Consider the following 27,677-nt stretch of genomic DNA (forward strand, 5'->3'; position numbering starts at 1 on the left):
AGCAACAGAAATGTTGGGTTCACTCGTGGTCATAAGTCAAGGACTACCTATATATATTAAACTAAAAATTACCTAGTCTCTTTAAAAGTAACATGATAACCTTAATATCACTAATCCTATTCTGAGTATACATTACTCAGCATTGTGATTTTCCTAGCAGGCAATCTTATCTTTCCATTTTGTATTTCCAATCCTTATTAAAAGAATTATTTCTTTTCAGATTTTTTTTTTACTGGGCATATTGGAATATTTTCTCTCTTTACACAACTGATGCCTCATTTCCATTTTAAATAAAGCAAGCGATTGTCAGTTGAGAACAGGATAAAAGACTTTAGTATTTTGGGAATAATCTGTCCCAATTAATTCTATTTCTTTGATTCTCTCCCTCTTTCCTCCACCTTTTCAAGGACTAATCAGCCCGTATCTGAAAGTTTGACTATTTTAAAACTCAAAATTAGTAACTCTTGACAAAAGCTAACTATATGTTGATAGGTTTCAAGCGTGTGAGCTTCCTACTGTTTTAAATCCTGCACAACATGCAGTACACAGCTATATCTTCACACGTCTATGCTAATTCAAATTTTTCCTACCTACGTTTCACAGCAGGCTGACTGAATTTCCAGTCTACTTCACTCCCCTTAGTTCTGGCATCTTCCCCAGTGCTGTTCACATGATAGTAATAGCAACAGGAGCAGCAGGAACAATCCTCTAAAGAGGAGGTAACTTGGTGTTACTCCAAAATGGAAGACTGGCTCTTCAAAGGGGCAAGGGGAAAACAGCACATGGGATGAACACTGTTTTGGAACCTTTCGGATGGAAATAAACTTACTCACTCATAGATGATAACCCTCCCAGGAGCTTCATGCATATCAAAACAGAAACCATATTATCTTGTGGTGGAAGGTATTATCATAATCAAGAACATGGTCCAGTTGATTTGAACAATACACAAAGCAGGCAAAAGACAACACCAGTTTAATTTCATAGATGGAAATGGCTTTCTGTGGACAGATTCATGTCAGTAGAATGTAACTAGCCTTGTTCCAAACTCAAGGAGAAATGAATGGCCTTATTGACCAAAAACAAAAAAAAGGTGAAATAAAAATCTAGAACATGTCTTACATGCTTGTGCTCTGAAGCAACTGTCTCTGGTTATGTGGTAAGTGATTTTTTTTAACAACAATGTGGTTTTAATAGAGCAGTTGAAGGGTGAATAACATTATTGCCATCTACTGATTCACTCCGTTGAGACCCAAAACAGTCCAGGTATTAAGATCTATGAATACCCTCCTTTGGTGTAAACAGTCACAGAGGAATCTGTCAGAGTTGTCTACTTTGATAACTTATCTGTACTGTCCTACCTGCCTCTCTATTAAAGGCTAGGTTAGCTGCCATAAGCAAGAGAAATTCCTTTCTTCATACAATCCTGTCGTGTTATTTCTCTTCTGATCCAGTCACAACAGTAATGTTGTGCCTTTGATCAAAGAGAGTTGTAGAAATATGAACAGGTTTTATGAAAGAAATAATTGTGAAGAACTTTATTAATATTTTTACTTCGGACATTGACATCCCTTTACAAAGTATAAAAACCACTATCACTTATTTACATTTTCTACCGTTAAGTATTCTTGCTTTTTATGTTAACCATCTCTTTCTATTTCAAGACTACTATTTTAGTGTTGCTATTTAACTTTAGAAAAAAAAAGATTTCACCAAGTGAGTGACTGCTTCAAATTGTAGAACCCATGTTAGAAAATTGCCCCTTGGCCCCAAGTCTTGTTTGTTTCTGTTATGTAAACTGAGAAGAAATGTTTTCTTGGTATGTGCTGAATGTATCTCTAGGCTTCTTTGTTGCACATTATGGAAGTTTGTAGAAGACAGATGTATGAGAGGAGACATACAGTACATGTTGGTTTCCACGCTAATCAGCATTAATGAAATTTTTCATCAGTCTTGCAGACCTTGACACTGAACATAAACAAGGGGCAAGGTTTATCTAAACTGCTGTTGTTTGTATAAACATAGAATACCTTTAAATCATTTCTTAAATGGTGAGCTAAATTGTATTTTTCCCTCCTTTACTGGAGGGAATGATAAAATTATTATTTAATTTTATGGAAAAGAAATTGCTTTTGGATTTTCTTCTTCAGTTGAATAGTAGTAGCAGTAGGATTTTTTCATTTACCTTAATTCTGTGATGGCTGACTGATGTACTTGCAGTGCTCAACTTGCAACCATTCATTAGTGACCGTTTAAAGTTACGACAGCATTGAAAAAAGTGACTTATGACCATTTTTCACACTTACAACCATTGCAGCATCCCCATGATCATGAGATCAAAATTCAGATATTTGACAACTGGTTCATATTTGGTTAATTTGTGCTGATGAGAAGCTTTCTACATATCTTTTCGCAGAATAAGAGAGGATTTGAAATAAGAACAAGTGGCACTGTAGCTTGAAACTGCATATAGCTTATCTTCACAATTTCTGATATTTAACATGTGCAAATTCAAACTATTTTGACTATATTTTGGTCTCTTTATCTTTCAATCAATATTCCAGACTTTCAACAGGGTACCAAAATCTTCAACTGCTCAAAAAGTAAAATATTGTTTTAATTCTTTTTAAAAGTGTAGTAAAATTTAGCAAAAGTGCCCAGTATTACTACTATTCTGCCTGTAATCCATTCCTTTGATTAAAAAAGTAATCTTTCCATTCACTGTTTCCATTGTAATAATTGCTTATCCAGTTCTGAAATCGTTTTGAGGACAGTATTTATGTCTTTATACTTTTCTATGCTAGTGCATTATTTTTGAACTCTAGATGAGATAAATAATTTAACAGTTTTAAAATAACATAAATGATATGTTCCTCTGTGATGAAGGAATCAGATAATGTTATGTGTTTGCTTAGGGGAGCCTGTATCTTGAGACTTTTATAGCATAATATTAAGGCCCTGAGATGTCTTATTATACCAATACCCAGAAGATTGCTTTAATGAGAAGTAAAGGGTCTTTTTCCAATTACAAGAGAATAACTGTATTAAGTTTCTGTGTTATGTCAACCTGCTTTGATTTGATTACTGCAAAAGAAATGGATTTATCTGTCAGTGTTACTTAATTAAGCCTTCTCATTGATGCTTTGCAGACTAATATAGTGTGGTTTGCACATTTAAGTCTAAATACAAAGAAAATTGACTGAAAGCTTAGGCACGAGCTATGAAGATAACATACAGGACTGATTGCTTACCATTTTTTTAGATCTGTGGGTAAAATTATAATATGCTAAAAGTGTCCAAATGTTGTGAACCTACAATTAAAACTACTTAAGGGCTGCAAAAGAGCATTTGCTTATGTCATGATAAAGGTTTGTTCTTATTGCCATTCCTAACTTTTCTTTATCTAACATCATATGTCAAGTAACAGAAATTCAGGCCCAGATAAAAATATGAAGCATTTTGCTTCAAAAAAGCATTTGTATTTGTATTTGTATTTGTATTTATTGGATTTTTATACCGCCCTTCTCCCGAAGGACTCAGGGCGGTGAACAGGGCATATAAATAGAGATACAAAAGTTAAAAAAAAAAGATTAAATAAATTGCCCAATTAAAACAGTTAATATAAAAACCCATAAAAACCCAGATGTTCCCCCATCAGGCCAGGCCAGCTTGTTCGAATAAATGGGTCTTTAACCCACGCCGGAAGGAGCGGAGATCCAGTGCTATCCGGATCTCCACCGGCAGTTGGTTCCATAAAGCCGGGGCGCCCACAGAGAAGGCCCTCCCCCTGGGGGCCACCAGCCGACATTCTCTGACCAGAGGCACCCTGAGGAGGCCCTCTCTGTGGGAACGCACGGGGCGGAGGGGAGTTGACGCCGGCAGCAGGTGGTCCCCGAGGTATTCCGGACCCATGCCATGTAAGGACTTAAAAACCATTACCAAAACCTTGAACCTCACCCGGAAGACAACTGGTAGCCAATGCAGCTCGCGGAGCAAAGGTGTAACATGGGAGTACCGGGAACCTCCCAAGACAACTCTCGCGGCTGCATTCTGTACCAGTTGGAGCCTCCGAGTGGTCTTCAAGGGAAGCCCCATGTAGAGAGCATTACAGTAGACCAGCCGAGAGGTCACGAGCGCATGAGTGACCGTGCACAGGGCATCCCGGTCCAGATAGGGCCGCAACTGACGCACCAGGCGAACCTGGGCGAAAGCCCCCCTAGTCACGGCTACTATATGATCTTCCAGATTAAGCCGTGAGTCTAGGAGGACTCCCAAGTTGCGAGCCCTATCCACGGGGGGTAAAAACTCACCCCCCATAGACAGAGATGGAACATTTCGAATATCCCGGGATGCCGGAATGCACAGCCACTCAGTCTTGTCGGGATTGAGCTGAAGTCTGTTCCTCCCCATCCAGACCCGAACCGCCTCCAGGCAACGGGACATCACAGCGAGGGCATCACTGGGGTGGTTTGGGGTAGAAATAAAAAGTTGGGTATCATCAGCATATTGATGATACCCAACTCCAAAACCACGAATGATCTCACCCAGCGATTTCATGTAGATGTTAAACAGGAGGGGCGAGAGGACCGATCCCTGAGGAACTTGATTTAGCAAATATTGAACAAATTCAACACTCCTGATTGTGTAATGTAGATTCATTGACATGTTCATAGAAACATTTCTGAGCTTCTGTTTACTATTCAGATCAAGATGTTTTCTCTATATGCATCTTAAAATAAATAGAGAAAATAAAACACTAAGGTTTTCTCTGATATAGAGCAGGGCTTTACAACCTTTTCACCCATTGTACCACTTTTAGGATATGGCAACATCCGAGTACCACCAGTTGCCTAGCAAGGTGTCAAAAACTTGATGACCAAAAAAAAAAAAAAAAGGAAAAAAGTGATGAAGTACAGGTAGTCCTCGACTTACAACAGTTCGCTTAGTGACTGTTCGAAGTTACAATGGCACAGAAAATAGTGCCCCCAAGCCACAGCCGAGCAAGACACCTGCCTGCCCGGTGGCTCTCTTCCTCCTGTCCGAGGTTTTCATTGTTGTGAGCATTTCTGTTGAGGATTGGTGGGGGTGTGTGTTTGGTTTTTATTCCCCCCCATCTGCTGGGTGGTTGCAGCAGGTTTTGGTCACTTCACATGATCCTGGGACACTGACCGTTATAAATATGAATCAGTTGCCAAGCATCTGAATGTAAATCACAAGACCCTGGAGATGCTGCAACAATCCAGCTGATCGGCGCTTCTTCTGGGCTCAGCAGAAGCGCCAGGATCAGCGCCGAGCTCCAGCTGGAGCCTGGCGCTGATCCTGGTGCTTCCGCTCAGCCCTGACAGCCCTGCAGCTCCAGCCGTCTCTCGCTCAGGCTTGTGCGGTGCTGCCACCGGTTCAGCTCATTCCCCTCCTCCGCTACCACTTTTCTAGGATGTTTGCATACCACCTACCAGGTGCCAATGTACCACAGGTGGTACCCGTGCCACTGGTTGAAAAGCCCTGATATAGGGTACAGGTAGTCCTCAACTTACAACCATTTATTTAGTGGCTGTTCAAAGTTACAACTGCACTGGAAAAGTGACTTATGACCATTTTTCACAGTTACAATCTTTGTAACATGCCCAGGATCACGTCATCAAAATTCAGATGCTTGGCAACTGGTTCATACTTACAACCATTGCTGTGTCCCAAGGTCATGTGATCACCTTTGGTAACCTTTTAATAAGCAAAGTCAATGGGGAAGCCAGATTCACTTAACAACCAGGTTGCTAAATTATCAACTGATGGAAGTATCAAATGGAAGAATTTAAAGAAATCTTCAAACAATAGTTGAATTTTGAGAACTTTGAATTTTACCTATGAATACCATTATTTTATTACAATTTTAAATTATATTAACAATTCATAGCTCTATCAATCCCAAAATACCCCAAGCAGAAATATTTTGCTGCCTAAACTAGAGACCAGGTGGTGTGATTTGTATTACTATTTATTTGTCAAATTTATATAGCCACCTATCTCACAAAGAAAATCAGAATCAGAATAGAGCTGGAAGGGACCTTGTAGGTCTTCTAGTCCAGCCCCCTGCTCAAGCAAGAGATCCTGTACCATTTCAGACAAGTGACTGTCCACTCTCTTCTTAAAACTTCCAGCGATGAAGCACCCGCAACGTTTGAAGGCAAGCTGTTCCACTGGTTAATTGTCCTCCCTGTTAGGAAGTTTCTACTTAATTCCAGGTTGCTTCTCTTGATTTCCATCCATTGTTCTCTGGTACTTTGGAAAATAAATTGACCTCCTCCTCTTTGTGGCAGCTCTCAAATACTGGAATACTGCAATCATGTCCCCCGTAGTCCTTCTTTTCTCTAGACTAGCCAAACCCAAATCCTGCAACCATTCTTCATGTTTTTGTCTCCAGGCCTTTAATCATCTTAGTTGTTCTTTGTACTTTTTCCAAAGTCTTAACATCTTTGTAATGTGTTGACCAAAACTGGATGCAATATTCCAGGTGTGGTCTTACTAAGACTTCATAAAGCTGAACTAATAATTCATGTGATTTTGATTCTATGCCTCTGTTTATAGAACCAAGGATTGCATTAGCTTTTTTGGCTGCTGCTGCACACTCCTGGCTCATAGTCAAATGATCGTCCACTAGAACTCCAAGGTCCCTCTCACAGTTACTGTTTTTGAAGCAGGTTTAGCCTAATCTGTACTTGTACTTTTGATTTATCTTGCCCAGGTATAAAACCTTGCTTTTCTCCACATTAAATTTCATTTTGTTAGATAGGGCCCATTGTTCAAGTTTGTCAAGATCTTTTTGGATCCTTCTCTTCTGCGGTATTGGCTATTGCTATTGGCCATTCCTTCCAGCTTAGTGTCACCTGTAGATTTGATGAGTTCCCCTTCTATTCCCTCAGTACAACAAAACTAAAACAATAAATACTTGGAACAATTACCATTGATTCAAAATATTAACAACTGAAAAAAGCTAAAAACAAGAAGTAACAAGTGATGTTAATAACAATAGAGCCTTGGTGGAGCAGTGGGCTAATGCCTCCTTAAGTAACACCAGCTGCCTGCAATTAGTGCAGGTTCGCATCCCACCAGGCTCAAGGTTGACTCAGCCTTCCATCCTTCTGAGGTAGGTAAAATGAGGACCCAGATTGTTGGGGGCAATTAAGCTGACTTTGTAATAATGCCGCTTGGGGGTGTGTGTGAAAGCCCTAATAAGCAGGCATATACATAGAATGAAGGCTACTGCTAAGCTTGTAAGCCGCCCTGAGTCTTTGGAGAAGGGCGGGATATAAATGGAATTAAAAAAAATAGAGCCACTTCACTAGTTTGCCAGTCCTCTGGGCTTCACTGGCACTACCATGTCTTGAGGGACGTTCAGAAGCTCAAAACTGATGGAGCCAGATTCACCTTGGAGGGTGGGGGGAAGAAGACTATTCCATAATGCAGCCTTCACAGCAGAAAAGTTCCAGCACCAATTAAATATAGCTCCCTAGACCCCTAACATGCCCACTCTGTTGGATCTGGTGGGGCAGACAGATGAAATTGGAGAGAGGCAGTCCCTCAAATAATTGGGTCCCATGCCATGTCCACACCAGCATCTTGAATTGGACCCAGAAACAAGCTGGCAGCCATTGCAGTTCACGAAGCAGAGGTATAGTGTATAACTGCAAAACATGCATAACTCCATATCAGTTTGCACCAGGTGAGGTTTTCAAGGGCTGCCCCATGCAGAGAACATTACAGTGGTCCAACCATGAGGCCTTCCTAACCATAGTTGGCTGGCTGGCTAAATCTGGTTTACACCAATAGTAAAGCTTTCCTTATCTTTCTTACTTTGCAAGCCATCTTTCATACAGCCATGCACATCACACATCTTGGCCTTACTCCTTGCTCCATGTTGATCTTTTTACTTACTTTGTGTTCCAATTATTTTCATGCATGCTTTACATCCACTTCAATACTACTCTTCAACAGCCAATCTTCCATAATTCAAGCATTTTTACTTTATCATACACTCCATCTAAATGAACAAACTATAATGAAATTTCGTATATTGTACCTCTTGATGAACTGTTAAAGATCAAAATCATTTCAACACATCCCCTTCCTGGCCTTAAAACCATGCTAATTTCTAAAATTTGGGTTTTCCAACTTTTTCTCACCACGTCTCATAATTGTTCCAAACATTTTCCCAGACTCTCTTAAGCAATCCCCCCTCCCCTGTAATTAATATCCGTTCTCTCTGTGACAGAACCCCTTATGTCATCTTTGAATAAGGGTTTTTTAAAAAAAAAACCCTGATATAATTGTTTTTAGTGCCTTGAAAGTAATAGAAGAGATAGTTGCATTTCCAGTTTTTCTTTTAAATATCTTTCAAAACAGTATGTGGCACACAATCACTTCTAGTAGTCTCAATTTCGTCTTTCTAAATTTGGGTAGAAATTGATACACTCATCTTCTCTCCACCCCCCAAAAAAGAATCCTATTCTGATTTTGCATTCCACTTAGATTTATGCAGTTAGAACACTGAACATTTAGGAACCATTTGGAACTGCTCAGATGTACACTATAGCTGGAGAAGAGTAATGATAAAGCAGGTGCATTTTTTCAGGTAGAAATTATAGGTTTTCAAGCTGATGGTCTCAACTGAAGGGTGAAATCAATGTGACACAGTATTTGGAGGTGTATGTGAGTTGGGTTATAGCACGTTTTTACAGTTTTCTGGGAAAAAAACCCTAATATTACAGGCATAGGTATCCATCCTATTCATTCTTATATTTAAGTAGCAAATGTTGTCATAATTTAACCTTGAGTTCTTATAGGTAGGCATTACTATAGTAAAGTTTATTTTGAGGGTGGAATTTTCAAGGGGTTTTGGCTAGAATTACTTCATTCCATCACACACAACCAAGAATTAATTCATAATTGCAATTAAATATATCCTGGATTGAAAGGGTTCACCTGCATGAAAATAGTTAATCTCCAAATATGAGGTGGGTTTCTATCCATAACAGAAATGCTTTGTGCTCAATTAACAGATTAGTTATTATAAAATGTATTTATAATCAAGATATGAAAATGTATATTTGATGCCAGAATATTACTAATTATACTGGATAAAAGAATAATGAGTAAGTTTTGCAAATATTATAATAAATATTGCTGAACTATGACTCTCAAACTCCCTGATTTGTAGTACAGGGAATGTCTATGATATTCTGTGAATAAAGTTTGAAAAGGTCCACTTTGATTAAACTAGTTAAATATTTCTGTATTTCAGAAATGTTTGAAGTCTCCACAGTGTGGCTTTTATGGTTTTCAATTTTTCTGTCATTTGCAGTAGAACATAATCTGTAGGGATTTAATGTGTTCTGTACCAGCCTGCTACCGGCCCTGCAGCAAAAGCAGGGACAACCCCTTTACAAACGGCAAGAGGCTGGAATAAAGCCTGCCACATTTATTCACATAAAACAGAGCAAGACAAGACACCAACCATGAAATAGGAGCTAAGAAACAGGAACTATCCAAGCGGTTGCCTCCAGCAAACCAGCCCTCCCACACATTCCCCTTAAATACAGTTCAGGGCGTGGTCTCTCTCTGCCTCCTTCCGAGGTGCCCCATTGCCTTCCTCTGTTTACTCCTGATTGCCTCCTGCGTCGGGCGTCCTTGAACAGGGCCAGCTGTGGGTCATCTTCATCCACGCTGTCAGGCTCACACAGCTGGGTCTGCATCGTGACCAGATGAGAGGGGCCTGGCTGGGGGCTCTCATCAAGCTGTCCAATCCCCTCAGCAAGCTCTTCATCACCCCCCTCCTCCTCCTCTGAGTCGTCCGACCGAACTGCCGAACCCACAGGCTGACCCTGAATCACAACATAATGTTTATTCTATAAACATCATTTCTAAATGCTTATAATCCATATGCATTAATAGCAGGTTGAAATTTGACACACCTTATGTTTAATTTACTTTGGACGAAATAGAATTTTCAGCAGACAAATATTTATTTATTTATTTATTTGTTTGTTTTATATACCGCCCTTCTCCCGGAGGACTCAGGGTGGTGTACAGAGCAATAAAGTAAGAATACAATAAAGCAATAAAGTGAGAAAATTTTAAAACCCAAATCCATCAGGCCAGGCCGGCTTGTTGGAATAGATAAGTTTTTAGATCACGCCGGAAGGAGCGAAGTTCGGGGGCCATCCGGATTTCAGCTGGTAAGCGGTTCCAAAGGATTGGTGCACCCACCGAGAATGCTCTCCCCCTGGGGGTCACCAGCCGACATTCTCTGACCGGTGGCACCCTGAGGAGGCCCTCTCTGTGGGAGCGCACAGGACGGAGGGATGTTGACGCTGGCAATATGAGAGAGAAGGTTACAAAATGAGTATCAAAGTTGGGAAAGATAAAAAAAAATATATTACATATGGTAAGACTAGGTTCACACTTTATCATGAATAATAAGATCTTAAATTTTTAACTATGATTTATTAAGTAAGACATAATTACTTGAGGGCACATAACATTCTAACCAAGGTTTAAAAAAGGAAAGGAAAGGAGTCCCTGAGGACTGGGGACGGTGCTCATCTCCATTTCAAGATCATTGAGCCAGCACTGTCTAAAGACATTGCCAAGATCATTGAGCCAGCACTGTCCAAAGACATTTCCATGATCATGTGGCCAGCATGACATCATGGAGCACTGTTACCTTCCCACCATAGTGGTACCTGTTTATTTACTTGCATTTGCATGTTTTCAAACTGCTATGTCAGCAGCAGCTAAGGACAGGAGCTCATCCCATTGAATGGCACTCGGGTCTCAAACCTGAGGTGCTGGCTTTCCATCACTGAGCCACTGTGCCACCCTATGCTAACGCAAAGTCATATAGATTTCACAGTGGCTTTGCAAGATTTGGGAGCCGGAGTTTCCTGTCATATCAACTATGCTAGCTAAAATTTAAAGGGACGCGGTGGCTCAGTGGCTTAGGACGCTGAGCTTGTCGATCAGAAGGTCGGCAGTTTGGTGGGTCAAATCCCGAGTGCCGCGTAACAGAGTGAGCGCCTGTTACTCGTCCCAGCTTCTGCCAACCTAGCAGTTCGAAAGCACGTAAAAATGCAAGTAGAAAAATAGGGACCACTACAGCGTTCCATGCTCCTTTGGTGTCTAGTCATGCCGGCCACATGACCACGGAGACATCCTCGGACAAGCGCTGACTCTTCGGTTTTGAAACGGAGTTGAGCACCGGCCCCTAGAGTTGGAAACGACTAGCATGCATGTGTGGGGGAACCTTTACCTTTACTTTTAGCTAAACTTTGTATATAAACTATTCAGGTTCAAAAACTGTGCTCTTTTGTAGTTGTCTATCCTGGGTCTTAAATTCAGAAACATCCATTTTTCATTTCTATTGGGTACTGCAGTACAAGTTTCCAAATGGAATAGATGACATGGGGACGGAACTAGGCATAAAACCTACTGACAGGTAATTCAGAGTTTCATCTGTGATTTGGATATGCTTTGAATGAAAGTAAAAAAGAGCTAATAATCAGTTACATAACACCCATGACTTTAAAAAGCTGTCTCTAATTAAGTGAATGCAGTGGTTGTTCTGATCTGTCATTTAAATGATTCTCTTTTTTAAAAAAAATGTACATAATTAAATATTTACCTGGAATGTCTTTCTAACATTATTAGCACTTTAATGTTTCATGAAGCTATTAGGAATGATGATGCAGAGAAACACATTATTAACAAGCAAACCTATTACAATGCAAGGAAAAAAGAAGAAAGGGGGGGGAGTCTTGGTGAAAGCAAGTCTCTTTTTCAATTGTGCAGTACAGTTTCAAATATATAGTAAAGATAATTCAACTTCATCGTCTGTATCGTTTACATGCTTAGCTTTGAAAATTTTAGAGGGACTTTTTTGTATTAATAGGATTAATATAGTTCAAAATGAATGAATGCCAGATAATATTGTAGCCTCCCTTTTTAATAAATTAATGGCAGGATTTTTCCTGGAAAGTAATCTAAAGTGAAAATGTGTGGATTTAGTAATTTAGATAGATTTAATTCGTACTTACAAAGTGATCATCCTATTCCCTTGTGGGTAACCAGTATTATGCAAAACACCCAAAGAGAGCAAAGAAATAGTTAGACAAGGAATAAAAAGCATGAAGTCAGAAAATAAAAGGAAACATATTTAAACCTAATTTACACCAATGCCATTTAGTTTACCTCTGCACATTCTACAGACTGTTCTTCCACCACTTCCATACACCACTCTGTGTACTGCATTTGTTCTTTTAAATTCTCACTTATGCTCTTCAAGGATCTCATTAACTTTAATCACAGCTGCCTTGATCTCCTCTTTTCTCATAACCCATTTACACGTATTCCTCATTTAGTGACTCTCTTATTTCAGTGACCATTCACAGATACATCAGTAATAACAAAGCAACTTCAAGACCTTGACAGGTCTATAAAACAAAAGAAAGCTAAAGTAAGATCAGAACCACAGTCGGGGTTTCAGTTAGTGACCACTTTAAAAACTGAGTTGCAAGTCCCATTTAAAAATGACAGTATAAATTGATGCAGTGCTACAATTTAAAGGCAATGTATAAACCAGAGATTTCTATCATTTTCTCTATTTAAGCCATATATTTGACCTTAGCCATGTAATTTAATGTACTGGTTATGTGGTGTAATCCATCTGCGTACCTCATTCTATTCATTAAGTTTGCGTTATATGGAAATCTGAAGGAGTAGATGGATAAAAACAATAGATTCAAGTAATAGCCATAGCAATAGTACTTAGACTTATATGTTGCTTCGTAGACTTTACAGCACTCCCTAAGCGGTTTACAAAGTCAAAATATTACCCCCAACAATCTGGGTCCTCATTTTACTGACCTTTGAAGGATGGAAGGCTAAGTCAACCTTGAGCAAGTCAGGACTGGAGATGGGCAGAGTCAGCCTGCAATACTGCATTAAAATCACTGCACCACCATGCCATAAAATACAAGTAGTCCTTGTGTAACAATGCTAATTGGGACTGGAAACTCTTGTTAAGCCACACAATCATAGGTCAAAAACCTATGAGAACATACCATTTAGTGACAACGGTTGCCAATGTTAAATGAAAATCACATAAGGGCATCATGTAACTGCAGCTTCCTGCTGGCTTTCCCTACTGGCTTCTCCATTAACTTTGCTTCTGGGCAGGGAAGGTTGTAAATTGCGATCACGTGACACAGTGAAAGCCCTACGTATAGTGTATAGTTGTAACTACCACTTGTTCAGCACTGTCATAAGTTTGAAATGTGGAATGAGGACCACTTATAGCAGTGATGGCAAACCAAAAATTGCCCCTCCCCTGCTCCACCCCCTGTCCTGCCCTGCCCACTCCACTCTGCCCCTGCTCCCAGTCCTCCCACCTCTCTGCCCCCCACCCTCCACCCCCCACCCCACCTGCCCACTGGGCCACCCATCACCTCCACGGCCCTCTGCAGCAGATCTCCCATGCAGCCCTGCAGCACCATGGTGGCCATGCCCTCTGCCTGCGTCCCGCAGCATCATCTGCACGTGATGGGGTGTGAGGGTGGAGCCTTGTCCCTGCTGCCCAGGTGCCATGTCCTTGGCTGCTCCACACGGGCCGCACCTGGGGGTGACTCTCCTCCTGGAGGGCTGCTGGTAAGGAGGGGGCTGTGGGGGGAGATGGGGCTGGGGCGATGGTGCGCGTTCCCACAGAGAGGGCTCTGAGTGCTGCCTCTGGCACGCGTGCCATAGTTTCACCACCACTGATCTATAGTATCAACTGACGCATTCACTTTAAAAAGTGAAAGAAGAAATAACACCGAGACCACACGTGTAGCATTTATGCAGACAATAACTGAGGGAAGGGAGAGATTCTGAATACGTTTCTAAAAAGTATATCACAAACACATTAGGAATCTTAGGAACAAGAGCTTTCCAGAACAAAGTGCACGAAGTTCTTTGTATTCTTCCAAATTTAATACAATGGAAAATAATTCACTAGGACTTTTTAAGCTATATTGAAAGTTATTCTTACTTTTCTGGATTGGTTCCTAATTGGTCAATCATTGGAGAATTTAAATATATTTTTACTGAGCAGTCAGGCAAGCTATTTCTGTAGTGTTTAATGTGCTACAAATGTATATGGGATGCTACCGTAGACATTAGAGCTGAAGGACTTTTATTTTCTCCTTTGAGCCTTGAAGTAACTGCCTTAGTGTATCCCTAGGAACACAAGGCACTATCTAACTACCAATGAACAATCTTAAGTTGCATTTAAAGCATCTACTCTTCCCATTTTTTTTTAATTCTGAAAAGAGTTGATTAAATGAAGATTCATAAATAATCATTCCAGATTTCTGCAAATTATTTGAAAATGTGGAACAAAGAAGAATACAAGTGGAGAAATTTTATGGGCTTGGTTCATGATTCCAAAAAATTCTGGACACAAACATTTCTCTATGGGAAGTAATAAGTCCATCCAGTATCTGCAGAACTAACAGGATTAATATCCTGTGTCAGGGAAGAGATTAATAAACCCCCACAGGGTACATTTTAATTCATACGTCTCAGCAGTACCCATAGGAACTGAATATTAATTATTGTTACTGTTATTATTGAATTTTGCAGAGTTTTCAGCTATAATTTCCCAAAAGCTATAAGGTGTTTTTTAAAAAAAAATATTCCCCAGTTTCAGCAGTTTTTCCTTAGAATGGTCCCTTTCAGATGTGTTAGGGCTATGCTAACTGAAGTTCAAAGTTTAATATATTGGTTGTTGGTGCATCTTTTGGTTGTATTTTTCTGCAACTTTCTCTATTGCCATATAGAGCTGCTGTATGTTATATAAAGTTGTTTGTATCTATATCTATATATTAAATAAATTTGGATTGCTGACAAAGAATGAAAGGGAGACTGATATAGCTATTTCAAAACAATCAAGACGTATATCTATATATGTATTTATAAGAGCCAGTTTGGTCTAGTGCAGGGGTAGGCAACTTTGGCTCTTTTATGACTCGTGGACTTCAACCCCCAGAATTCCTGAGCCAGCATGGCTGGCTCAGGAATTCTGGGAGTTGAAGTCCACGAGTCATAAAAGAGCCAAGGTTGCCTACCCCTGGTCTAGTGGTTAAGGCACCAGATTAGAAACAGGGAGATTGTGAGTTCTGTTCCACTTAGGCATGAAAACCATCTAAGTGACCTTGGGCCAGTTACACTCTCTCAACCCAACTCACCTCACAGGGTTGTTGTGGTGGGGAAAATAGGAAAAGGGAGGAAGGAATATTAAGTTTTTTTGCCACTTTGAGTTACTTATAAAAATAATAGGGTTGGGATATAAACAAATAATGGGGACAGGATGGCTCAGTGGTTAAACAAGTTAAACTTGTCAGCTCAAAAGTTGACAGGCCAGGTTCCAGATTCAAAGGCCACACAATCGGGTAGCTCCCATTACCTGCCCCAGCTACTGCCCACCTAGCAGGTCAAAAGCAGACAAATTTGAGTAAATAAATAGATACCAATAAGGGACGCGGTGGCTCAGTGGGTTAGGACGCTGAGCTTGTCGATCAGATGGTCGGCAGTTTGATGGGTCGAATCCCGAGTGCCGCATAGCAGAGTGAGCACCTGTTACTCGTCCCAGCTTCTGCCAACCTAGCAGTTTGAAAGCACGTAAAAATGCAAGTAGAAAAATAGGGACCACTGTGGTGGAAAAGTAATAAGAATACAGATGGTGATAGAACTGGAATCTTCATGTGCCAGTATTAATGTAAAATGTTTGTAGTGTTAAAATAGTTAATTTATATTTTGTATATAAGCATATTGAAGGGACATGGTGGCTCAGTGGGTTAGGATGCTGAGCTTGTCGATCAAAGGTCGGCAGTTTGGCAGGTCGAATCCAGAGTGCCGCATAACAGAGTGAGCGCCTGTTACTCGTCCCAGCTTCTGCCAACGTAGCAGTTCAAAAGCACGTAAAAATGCAAGTAGAAAAATAGGGACCATGATGGTGGGAAGGTAACAGTGTTCCGTGTGCCTTTGGCATCTAGTCATGCCGGCCACATGACCACGGAGACGTCCTCGGACAAGCTCTGGCTCTTCAGCTTTGAAACGGAGATGAGCACCGGCCCCTAGAGTTGGAAACGACTAGCACGCATGTGCGGGGGAACCTTTACCTTTTTAAAATAGGTACCAGCATTCCATATGCCTCGGCATACAGTCATGCTGGCTACATGATCATGGAAATGTCTTTGGACAACATTGGCTCCCTCGGCTAAGAAATGGAAATGAGCATAGGCCCCAAGAGTCAGACACAACTGGACAGGGGAAACCTTTACTTTTATCTTTATTAATAAATACATTAAAAAATATCAGCACTTTTTCACTTAGTGATCCTTAATCCTTACATTCTTTTTCTTCTCATTTTCTGAGCACAGTCTATAATGATTTCCTTGTTCACTCCCGCTGACTCTAATCCCTTCAGACTCCATGCAGAATTATTTCCAGTGTGCATTATTTAATGTTTCTTTACACTGAAGCCCATTGGCCAGCCTAATGCCTATTATTTAAGTTTGGAGAGAAGTTAGTGAAACCTTTGTTTTGTCTACATATTTGGTGATCCTCAACTTGGACCTGAAGTGAAGTCTCCATGAAGTTCATTTGCTGAGTTTGGTCTAGTCCTTACCTCTCGGGCTAATTTTTAGGAGCATGATTTGACCAGGCAAAGAAAAGATGGTATATGAACATAATAACCCAATTTGTAGGAAAAATAAACCATTAAGGCATATGATAATATTGCAGATCTTGTTTTTTTATTTCCTGTCCTTTATCTGTTAGGCTTATTTATATTCTACCTTCTCTCTCACAGCTCATGACAACATTTTCATAGACTTTCAGAGCAGAACATAGCTAAGATCTCCAACCTGTGACTTGGCACATCTTAATTTGGCTTAAGTGGAATATATCCAGACTTAAATAGGACTGTGTTAACTAGTGATGAGGCATATTATTTTTCTGGTTAACAAATACCGTATTTTCCGGCGTATAAGATGACTTTTTAACCCATGAAAATCTTCTCAAAAGTTGGGGGGTCGTCTTATACGCCGGGTCGTCTTATACGCCGGAAAAAAACTCCGGCGCGGCTCCGGGACACGGCTGGGCAGGAGCGTCGGGCGGCTCTCCCCACGCGAAGGCGGCGCTGCCTGTTGGCTCTTGGCCCGAGGGGAGGGCCTCACGCCCGCCGGACTCACCTGTCACCAGCACCGCTCTCCCCCCTGCGGGGATGCGCTTCCGCCGGGCGGTGCTGTTGGAGACGAGCCAGCCTGGTGGCCGGGATCGGAGCTGCGTGCCGGACTAAGAGGCCGTTTCGTGAGGCGAGAGGGTGGCGGGAGGGGGGAAGGAGGCGCCGTGAGCAGCTGCTACTGCCCGCCCTGCTTTTTGCAAGCAGGCTTCCAGCAGCGGGAGGCTCTGGGATGAGCTTTGGCACGTCTTCCCTGTGCTGTGCTCTGTCGGTGGCTCAAATCCGGAGTCTCAGCCTCCCAGCTTATCAGCGGAGCAATGAGCGGCTGGCAGGCCAGGTAGCCAGGTTGCTGCACGGATTCCCCCCCCCACTTCGGTTGATTGTCGAGCCCGGGGCTTGACAGCCGCTCCTGCTCAAAAGGCAGGGTTCAGCAGCCGGCGAGGCGCTCGTGCGGAGCTCTTCCAGAGCTGGCAGGCCAAACGGGGACTGGCCTCGCCTGCTCTGCACCAGAGTGGTAGCCGCGGAGGCGGCCAAGGGCAAGCAGGGCAAGGCCGCTCCTGCTCAAAAGGCAGGGTTCGGCGGCCAGCGAGGCACTCACGCGGGGCAATGGGGGAGAAGCAGGCTGATCGCCTTACAGGTACCTGGGATTCTGACGCACTTTCCCGGCCATGTGTGCCCCAAAGAAGCGCTGATCAGAAGTCAATCTGGTTGCTGCACTACAAGTCCCTGGGGAGGGCGGGGCCTCGCTCTGCGCCTGCGCGTGCCCTCTGTAGGGTTCCTGCAGGCCGCTGCCAAGCAGCATGCTTTCCGGCAGCAAGTGAGCTGGGAAGGAGCGGAGCGCGGGGGGAGGAGAAGGTGCCCAGGAAAAGCAGCCACATCGAGAGGCTGCACGCCCAGTCCAGCTCCATGAGGGGCAGGGTGGGAAGCCGGCCGGGAAGAGGGACCGGGAGCCCGGGCCGAGCGCGCCTCGACCGACAGTGAGAGGGAAGCGCACGAGTTCTAAAAAAGAGGCTGCGGGCGGAGCTGCCCTGCCCTGCGCCCAATGGGAGAAGTTCAAGGCCTGGGGAGGGAAGCAGGAGGGGCGCCGGCCGTGGCGGGGTGGCGGCTGCCCTCCGGCGCTGCCTGCCGCCCAGGAAACGCTGCGCCTCGGGGGCCGGCAGAAGCACGGGAGCAGCGGGAGGGCCGGCGGGGCCAGTCGGGCCTTCGCCTCCTCTGCGACGGGCAGGGCATATAAGTATTTTCCAGCGTATAAGACAAAACCTTGAAAAACTTCTTAAAAGTAGGGGGTCGTCTTATACGCCGGGTCATCTTATACGCCGGAAAATACGGTAATGGGACCAGCCTTTTGGCTGAAATATAGATGAAGTGGTTGCTAAACAAATGGCTGTAAGTCAAGGACATTATACCATCATTTGTTTGGATACATTCATCCTTTTTTAATAATACTTTTTAAAATTAATTTTATTATATGTGTTCTTATTCATCATTAGATCATGCTCAGTGCATTTTTATATGTGTATGTATGTAAGTAGTCTAACTATTGGATATTTTACTGTTTCTGGCCATGTCGCTGTAATAAACTGATTTGATTTGATTTGATCAGTTGGCTTATGTTCTTTAGCTCAGAACTTTTTTTTTCAGATGTACAGCATGGCATAGCTAAATAAGCATCTTTATTGCAAACCAGAATGAGCCTATATTGAATAATTGATTGCCTTCCATTCGAAGAGGAATGAAATTCCCTTTTAAACAACAGGTCTAAATCTATTACAGATTCAAAATATAAAAGAGATGCTTCTCAAATCAGTCTCTGAAATCTGCTTTTAAGAAGGAATATTCTATAGAAAAGTGGGATAGGAAGCAAAATTTTCCTCTAAAAACACTATCTTAAGTTTCTCTTATTTGTTTAGCAGTATCATTGGTATTATTGTTGAGGCTATGCATTTCTGTGCTAGGTTTCAATTCAAGTTGAGTCAGTGACTTCCAGCCACTTTTGAAAGACTGGAATAATTTTTATGTGCAAACCTTGTGTTCCTGAGGGTCCAGTTCATTTCTGCTGTGAATTTAAATGAGTTAATTTAAGTGGTTGGGTCAGAAGCCACTATCATTGTAGTAGCCATGTGCCTGATTCTTAATTAAAGGCAACAGGAGATTAATTTGAAATATTAATTTAAAAATGCCTATACAAAAGGAAAAAAAATTGCAATAAAGCCTAAAGAACTTTTTTGTCCCTAGATGTAGAAGACAGAACTAGCTCAGGGTCCTGGGGGAATGGAGGACATCCTAGCCCATCTAGGGTAAGTACATCTAATCTTTTTTTATCCCTCACCAGCCTTCCTGTGTATGCAAATTTTAAATCTAATTGTGCACCTGATTGCACAGAAAAATGTACTTGCAAATTTGGCTGTAGAGCAACCTCTTCCCAGGATTGTTTTAGTTTGGGTGTTGTTTTTTTTAGATTTTTATCTAATCTCAAAGCTGAATTTGACATTTGCTCTGTTCCTGTTTACAAGTAGTGAGAAACCTCATTAAATACTTTGCCTCATGTGTTGCTATCATTCTTTGATCCATGGCTATCTCTCTTTGTAAACTGTCTGGATTCCTCCCCTCCCCTCTTTATTTGGCTGTTGATTTCTCATTTGTTGTAGGTGGCTTCCCAGATGTTTAATTCCAGGACAAAATATTAAATATGAAGGTGGGACTTTTTGGATGCTAGGAGTTTTAACTCTCTAATTTAGCTTACCTTTGTCACTCTTGCTGTCAGTGTATATAAATCTTTCAAATTAATTACTGAGCAGAAAAAAGAAAATTAAGGTATAACATTATATAATACCAAGAAATCAGTACGTCAGAGATATATAAACTATTTTATCTAATATGTATCTAATGTGTGCCCATTTTTTCTTGTATGCCCAAAGTTCAGGAAAACTAGTATGAATAGTAACTGTTCATTCCACTGTTTTAGTTTATCCCAATGTAACTGAATCATCTGAAAGGCTTTGGTAAAAATTGTTATTATTATTTATTAACTTTATTTCCCTTTGTCTTGCCATAGATGACTCTGGGTTGCTTATAACATTAAAGTTATAAGATAGTAAGGTATATGCATTGCACAATTGCTGCAATAGTAGGAGTCTTGAGTTGTTTTTCATCTTTTTCTTAGGATGTTATGGCAATAATTTGTAATTTTAGTCAATTCTTTTATCTTTTGGAATAATTTTAATCACAATGTTATGCCAAGTTTAATGGTCAATGTAAACCAACTTAATTATTTGTATTTGTGCATGGCACAAATGATCAGGACATTTTGTGTTGTTATTTATTAAATTTAAACTTTACCTTTCTGCTACAAAAAGCACTCAAAGCAGCTTACAACAAGATAGAAAGCAAAATATAAAATACAGCAATAAGTTCAATGCATAATTAAAATCTTTGTCATTAAATTTAGTTAACAGTTCATAAATATAATTTATTTAGTTCGATTGGTCTCTACCCCTGGACAAGGGTTTACTTGACTAAACTAAGCTATAAACCAGGGTGGGCAACTATGGCCCCTTTATGACCTGTGGACTTCATAGCTGTCTCAGGAATTCTGGGAGTTGAAGTCCACAGGTCATAAAGGCGCCATATTTGCCCATCCTTGCTACCGTTATAAGCAGACTCAACATATCTATATGCACTTACCTGTTTGTAAAATAAGTGTATATAAGTTATGCCATTCATTTAAGAATAAACCTTTGCAGAGGCGCTCCAGTAATTATTTAGGCTATCCTAAATAACTACTATTGTAGTTATTAGAAATGGAAATGGACAATAGTGTTACATTTTGGGACATATATGCAGACTGCTAACTCTAAAACATCTGAATTTTTGTCCTCTTATGTGTATTTTCAACTTTTTCACTCTCTCTTATTTTAGCACTTACTGTAGATAACTGATTGCACTGCCCTAACTTTAAGGTGTTGTATTTTCTTTTACAAAAATACATTTTTCTATATTTTGTGGATACACTCATTCAGTGCTATGTTTTGCCAAGAAATGATCTCTGAATCTAAAAAATTGAGGACATTTAAAGTGCTAGAGAGTCTTTTGACAGTCTTCCCCTAACCGTGATGTGCAAATACACGCATAAGGACCTACTAGTTTACCAACTGTAAGCCAGGCATCCAACAGCTTGATATTCAAATGCATTATGCTGATGAACTGAAACTCTTCTCATGTTACAGAGATCACATGTTCATTCCCACTAAGAATGTTCAGTAGATTCAGGAAGTGTCACATATTAATATCAAAGTTCTTTTGACAGTTGGCAGAAATTAGAAGTGCAGCTGTAAGTAACCAAAAGTATCACCATCTTCATCTGTCTGTTTATACAGAGCTACCAGATCTGGGCTGAAAAATTCCAAATGACCATTAGACAACCGCAAACCTATATAGGAAACAAGGCCAACTTTTGAGCAGCTATATTTTTATGATTAACCCCATTACTCTTAAAGAAGGCACTAGAAGCAAAATAAAACTATTTTTTTCAGCTGACAAAGAGAAGCATTTGAAGCATTCCCTTTATTTCACTTCAAGTTTCTTGTCTACATAAGATTCAAGACATCCAACAGCCATATAGTTAGACTATGCAATGTTTTGGATTCAAAAAGAAAACAGTGTTCAATGGAACACCGCACCTTAGCGTTGGATGCAACTGGACAGGGGAAACTTTTACCTTTACCTATTTCTTGGAATATTGTTCAGTTTTGGAATTGTGTTAAAACATATATGGAGAACTGTCTGTAGATTGTGAGGTTGTCTGAAGAACGTCAGCAAATTCCGTTCAGAAAAAATGCTGAGCCAGTCTAGAGTAAAATAGGAAATGCAATATTGCTTTGTTTTCAATAAGGAGTTCATAAATTCATTGCTTCTTGCTGAAGTACGGTATGTACTATAGTAGTACATAAATCTTTAAGTAAAATTGATCTGAATAAAAGTAGAATGAATTTAAAATAAATCAGATTGCATGGGCAAATTAATGCATCAGACTAGTGGGGGGGGGGAAGTGAAAGAGTCAGCACAAACAAATTAATTTCAGCCTGTGTTGGAAATAGAAATGTTTCCTTAAATAAAGTATATAATCTTAACTTCCCATGTTTCTCATTATTTGAGACCATAACTGCAAAAACATAACATTTCCATTTTTGGAGAAGATAGAAAATGTCATTTTTCCTGGCTAATATCTGAGTTATTAACATAAATACGAGTACAGATTTTTAATATGTTAGAATAGCTATCTTCAAATTTCATCAGTCCATTGAAAAAGTGCCTTTCTAGTTATAATGACTGAGAAATAGAGGTTTGCATGTGTATATTCCATTTAAACCGCTACCAATTTATTTACAGAACTATGGAGATGGAAGTTCTTATGAACATATGACAAACAGGGACCTTGGATCACATGACAATCTATCTCCTCCTTTTGTGAATTCCAGAATACAAAGTAAGAAGAAATTAATGTTTCTATTACACTTAAATGTTTGTAATTGCTTTGCTTTTTTCTTTGAAATATTCCTTTCACCACCATCAATTCTAAAACAATGCTAATTATGCCATAAAATAAACCAATGTTCACATTAAAGTTTGCAAATATTTTGCTTAGAATAAGTATCTGCAAATATGTGGCTTGTAACTTGATTTCCTTCATATCTACTTTTAAACAGCTTTAAATCTTCTTGTATTCATCCACCAGATGAAACTAGGGACTCTCTGGAGTAGATTTGAAGGGGTGGGGGAGAACCTGGAATATGTATAGGGGAAAGGGGAGGAAAAAAATGTTTGCTTTATAAAGTGAAGACTACTTCTGCAGTGTTTCGGCATAGTCCTTGGCTATATCACCTTGCTTTTAATTTATGTCAATTTGTTTTCATGCATAAGATTTCATGGCTTGAAATGTGACTTAGATATATTTATGGGAAGGGGAGAGACTGTGTTATTATGTTACTTCTATTTCTGTTTGAGTTTATTGTATTCACCAAGGCATACCTCGTCTGTAAAATGTTAGTTATTTGTATGTTATTTTTATGCTAGCACATTGTAAACGTAAAAATGTTAAAAGGAAAAATGTATGAAAAAGCTCAGTGAATCCAAATGGATGTCCCAGTGGATGTGTAGGGTTCGCTATCAGCAATCAGAAACTGTTGTTTTCTTAGCTTAACAGTGTGAATTTGCCTATAGGGACTTTTAATCTCTGGGTGGCAAGTTTCTACATTAAGTCTGACCTTGTCTAGAGTGTGTTCTACTTCTGACAGCCTGTGGTGTTTGGCAAGTGTGTGCCCTCACAGTTGGATAATGCTTGGTCACTATCATTCTCTTTTACAGGGATCGCTTTTCCGTAGTAATAATTCTGGCTGTTAAAAGAAAGTCTTTAATTATTTGCAAGTGCAGATAGCAGCTTTAATCATGCCTGATAAATGAGTTAGGTTAAGATAAATATATGATGTAAAAATATTACTAATCCTTTTCTCTGGCCAAGATCACACCCTTCTCCTTGCACTTGTCAGTGAACTAGCTGAGATGCCTGGGTTTCAAACAAGTGAATCTGAGCCAAAGAAAGCAATGAGTTGTAACTGTGATATATCATTCTAGGAATCATATATGACCCTGAAATATTCCTTGTCTTTTATTATTAGGGAAATATTTGTGAGTTGTTTAACATGAGAGACAGTGTTGAAGCTTGCAGTAATGCGTGTGCAGTCACACACAAGTAATGTAGCTACAGCCATTTCAAAGAGCTGGTTTGAGCCAAGAAAAGCAAAGAAATTCTGAACCACCCTTCTTAACTCACACTATTATATTTGACTGCAGGCAGTGTAAATATAATCTTTCCATGTAACCATGGTCTTCTGTATAGCCCACTGTGCTGAATGGTGCTTTCAGGAATGACCTTTTCACTGTACCTTTTGCAACTTTTAAGGTTTATCACATCCTGTTTTGGCTTATTTTAACAGAGACACTATAGCCTGAAAATCCTTTTTGCCAAGAAAAATTATGCTTTCTTTTGTATAATAGAGTACTTTCTTTTAAGCACGGAGGAGACTGTCATAGCATTTTGAAATATGAAGTCACTACATCCTGATTAGAATTGTTGGAGCATGTAACAGTAGACAGGTTTATATAACACTTGTTTGAAATTTAATTTGGAAATCTAAAATGCAGTATTTTTGTAGTTGCTAAAAACAGTTGTTACTTCTTGTTTCCATCAGAACCTGCTGCTTCATTTAAAATGACCAATGTGTTTTGTATCCCTGTATTCTAGGCAGTGTATCTCTATATTTTTTTTTATTTCAGTCTTTTGGAAATGTGAGTCTTTGTAGGTTCATAGAAATGTGTCACTGCAATAAAGTTCTATCTGCATTAAAACCAGTGATCTTTCTTATACAGTCTACATGTTGTATTGCTAGAGTTCAGGATTTTCTTTGTTAATTACAGCTGACTGTCTCTTCCTGTTTGCTTATGTTAAAAGAGTCGATCGCTTTTCTGAATCTCCATCCATTGACATTTGCAAGACTCTTTTAAGCTCATCTGCAGAAAATCTAAAAAAACTAAAAAGCTGGTGCATACTATCATAGGAGGGACGCGGTAGCTCAGTGGGTTAGGACGCTGAGCTTGTCAATAAGAAGATCGGCAGTTTGGCGGGTCGAATCCCGAGTGCTGCGTAATAGAGTGAGCGCCTGTTACTCGTCCCAGCTTCTGCCAACCTAGCAGTTCGAAAGCACACAAAAAATGCAAGTAGAAAAATAGGGACCACTACGGTGGGAAGGTAACAGCCTTCCGTGCGCCTTTGGCATCTAGTCATGCCGGCCACATGACCACGGAGACGTCCTCGGACAAGCGCTGGCTCTTCGGCTTTGAAACGGAGATGAGCACCGGCCCCTAGAGTTGGAAACGACTAGCACGCATGTGCGGGAGAACCTTTACCTTTACCTTACTATCATAGGATAATTCCTATTGTTTATTAAATTGATATGTTTCTCATCTCACTTTTCAAAGTGATTTTGGGAGGTCTTATAATGCCATAAAAGCATAAATATGAAAGCAAACAGCATTTAAATAAAGACTAAAAACTAAGAGCACAAACAGCACCTGAATGAGCTTTAGTCTATAACTCCACTAACCACATCCAGCATGCTTCCTTCGGGTCCCGAGGCAACTTACAGTGCCAGGTTTTAAGGACCTTCTGGCAGGCCACAATGGTGGTGGCAACAAGATGTCCCAGATGGTGGGGCCCATGGCAAAGAAGGCTTTTCTTTTAGACCCGGCTAGCTGAAATTCCTTGGCCAACGGAGAACTTAGGAGGCCTTTTTTGCTGATGTGAGTGGGGCAGGCTAGTCCAGTTGGGGCAAGACCGTTCACCATGTCAGGAAGGACTTTAAAACTTAAATTGGACCTGTAAGTAAACTGGCAATTGATGCAGTTCGTGTAACAGTGGTGTTACATGTACCATCTTAGGAACTGTCTGCATTACTACATTATCCTCATTCATTGTGACAAATGTTGGCTAAGAATGACGGGAGTTGAACTGCAGTACACTTAAATAAAGTAGGGATGAAGGAGAACTGCATGAAAGAATTTCCTCTTGTCCAAAACATCTGTCAGGTGCACACAACCAGAACCACTCATAAATAGGCTCAAGTAGATATTTATTGTTGATCATCTATACTACAAGAATTTCACCAGACTGTCTGCCTTCCCTGGGAAATGGCAGCTATAGACCAAGACTTCGACCTCAGACATTTTTCTCCCTAAACCAAGTACAAGCTGGATTGTCTTTACTCCCCTGGAGGGGTCCCCTCTCCTTCAGCCAGTGATTCTACCACAACGTTTAGGTTAGCCCCCCAGAGTTACTGGGTTAGCTGCCCAGAGTTACTGGGTGGTAAGATGGGTGACTAATAAATTTTACAACTAAATACATACCAGTAGTTTGAGGAGCTTTAAAAAGCAAAATACCATGCTGAGTTCTTCTTTTCCAGAGTATTCCCTCTCACTTCCAACTCCTGTCCCCATATCAGGTATGTGACAGAAAGTAATCTTGTTCTTCAGTGCATGGCTTTTAAACCTTTTCACCCATTGTACCACTTTTAGGATATGGCAACATCCGAGTACCACCAGTCACATAGCAAGGTGTCAGAAACTTGATGACCAAAAAGGAAAAAAGTGATGAAGTACAGGTAGTCCTCGATTTACAACAGTTCGCTTAGTGACTGTTCAAAGTTACAATGGCACTGAAAAAAGTGCCCCCAAGCCACAGCCGAGCAAGACACCTGCCTGCCTGCCCGGCAGTGCTCTTCCTCCTGTCCGAGGTTTTCATTGTTGTGAGCATTTCAGTTGCAGATTCGCAGTGGGGGTTGGGATGGGGGTGGTGTTTGGTTTTTATTCTCCCTTCTGCTGGGTGGTTGCAGCAGGTTTTGGTCACTTCACATGACCCTGGGACACTGTGACCATCATAAATATGAATCAGTTGCCAAGCATCTGTATGTAAATCACAAGACCCTGGAGATGCTGCAAGATTCCAGCTGATTGGCGTTTCTGGACTCAGAAGCCCCAAGATCAGCGCAGAGCTCCAGCTGGAGCCTGGCGCTGACCCTGGTGCTTCCGCTGAGCCCTGACAGCCCCAAAGAAGCGCTGATCCTGGTGCTTCCACTGAGCCCTGACAGCCCTGCAGCTCCAGCCGTCTCTCACTCAGGCTTGTGCAGTGCTGCCACTGGTTCAGCTCATTCCTCTCCCCCGCTACCACTTTTCTAGGATGGTCCCGTACCACCTGCCAGGTGCCAATGTGCCACTTGTTGAAAAGCCCTGCTTTAAAAAGCAAAATACCATGCTGAGTTCTTCTTTTCCAGAGTATTCCCTCTCATCTCCAGCTCCTGTCCCCATATCAGGTATGTAACAGAAAGTATTCTTGTCCTTCAGTGGAAAGAAGTCTGAAACCTTTAGATGGAGCATGGACAACCAATGCTCTGCGCCAGATAACAATATTCTGTCTGTGTATGAGGTCCTAATGAAAGTGTTGTTCTCTCAGATAAGCTGTCTGCTCTGAAACACGGCCTTTTTGTGATTAAGAAATGCTACATTTGCCACCTCAAAGGAGATTTAAAAGTGAGTGCACCTGCACGGCAGACTAGAGAGTTTTAACCTGAAAGTAACAGAAATGTCTACAAGATGAGATCAGTCAGTAAGAAACTGTAGAACTCCCTTAGCTAACTTGTTGAAAGATAATTTTACACAGGCCACGGAGAGACGCCTTTGATCAGGCAAAGCTCTTTTGTACTCAGGCACGATAATTTTAAGGATTGCTTTATATCCTAAATCCTATTGGGTATGCTTTATTATTTAAAAGAAGGATGAGGATGAAAACAATGGTAATTAT

General features: G+C 40.8%; 1 protein-coding gene across 10 annotated transcripts in view; it reads left to right on the top strand.

Annotated features, from left to right (window-relative positions):
- The window catches only part of TCF4 (transcription factor 4), a 404,113-nt gene that overhangs the window by 116,478 nt on the left and 259,958 nt on the right, over nucleotides 1-27,677 (top strand). For all 10 annotated transcript variants that reach the window (XM_083355584.1, XM_083355583.1, XM_083355580.1 and 7 more), the window contains 2 exons: nucleotides 19,505-19,566; nucleotides 22,658-22,754. In XM_083355584.1, coding sequence (XP_083211710.1) covers nucleotides 19,505-19,566; nucleotides 22,658-22,754 — 159 coding nt within the window. The remainder of the gene's footprint in view (nucleotides 1-19,504; nucleotides 19,567-22,657; nucleotides 22,755-27,677) is intronic.

This window comes from Vipera ursinii (genome assembly GCF_947247035.1).
Source record: "Vipera ursinii genome assembly, chromosome: 2".
NCBI classification, from domain to species: Eukaryota; Metazoa; Chordata; class Lepidosauria; order Squamata; family Viperidae; genus Vipera; species Vipera ursinii.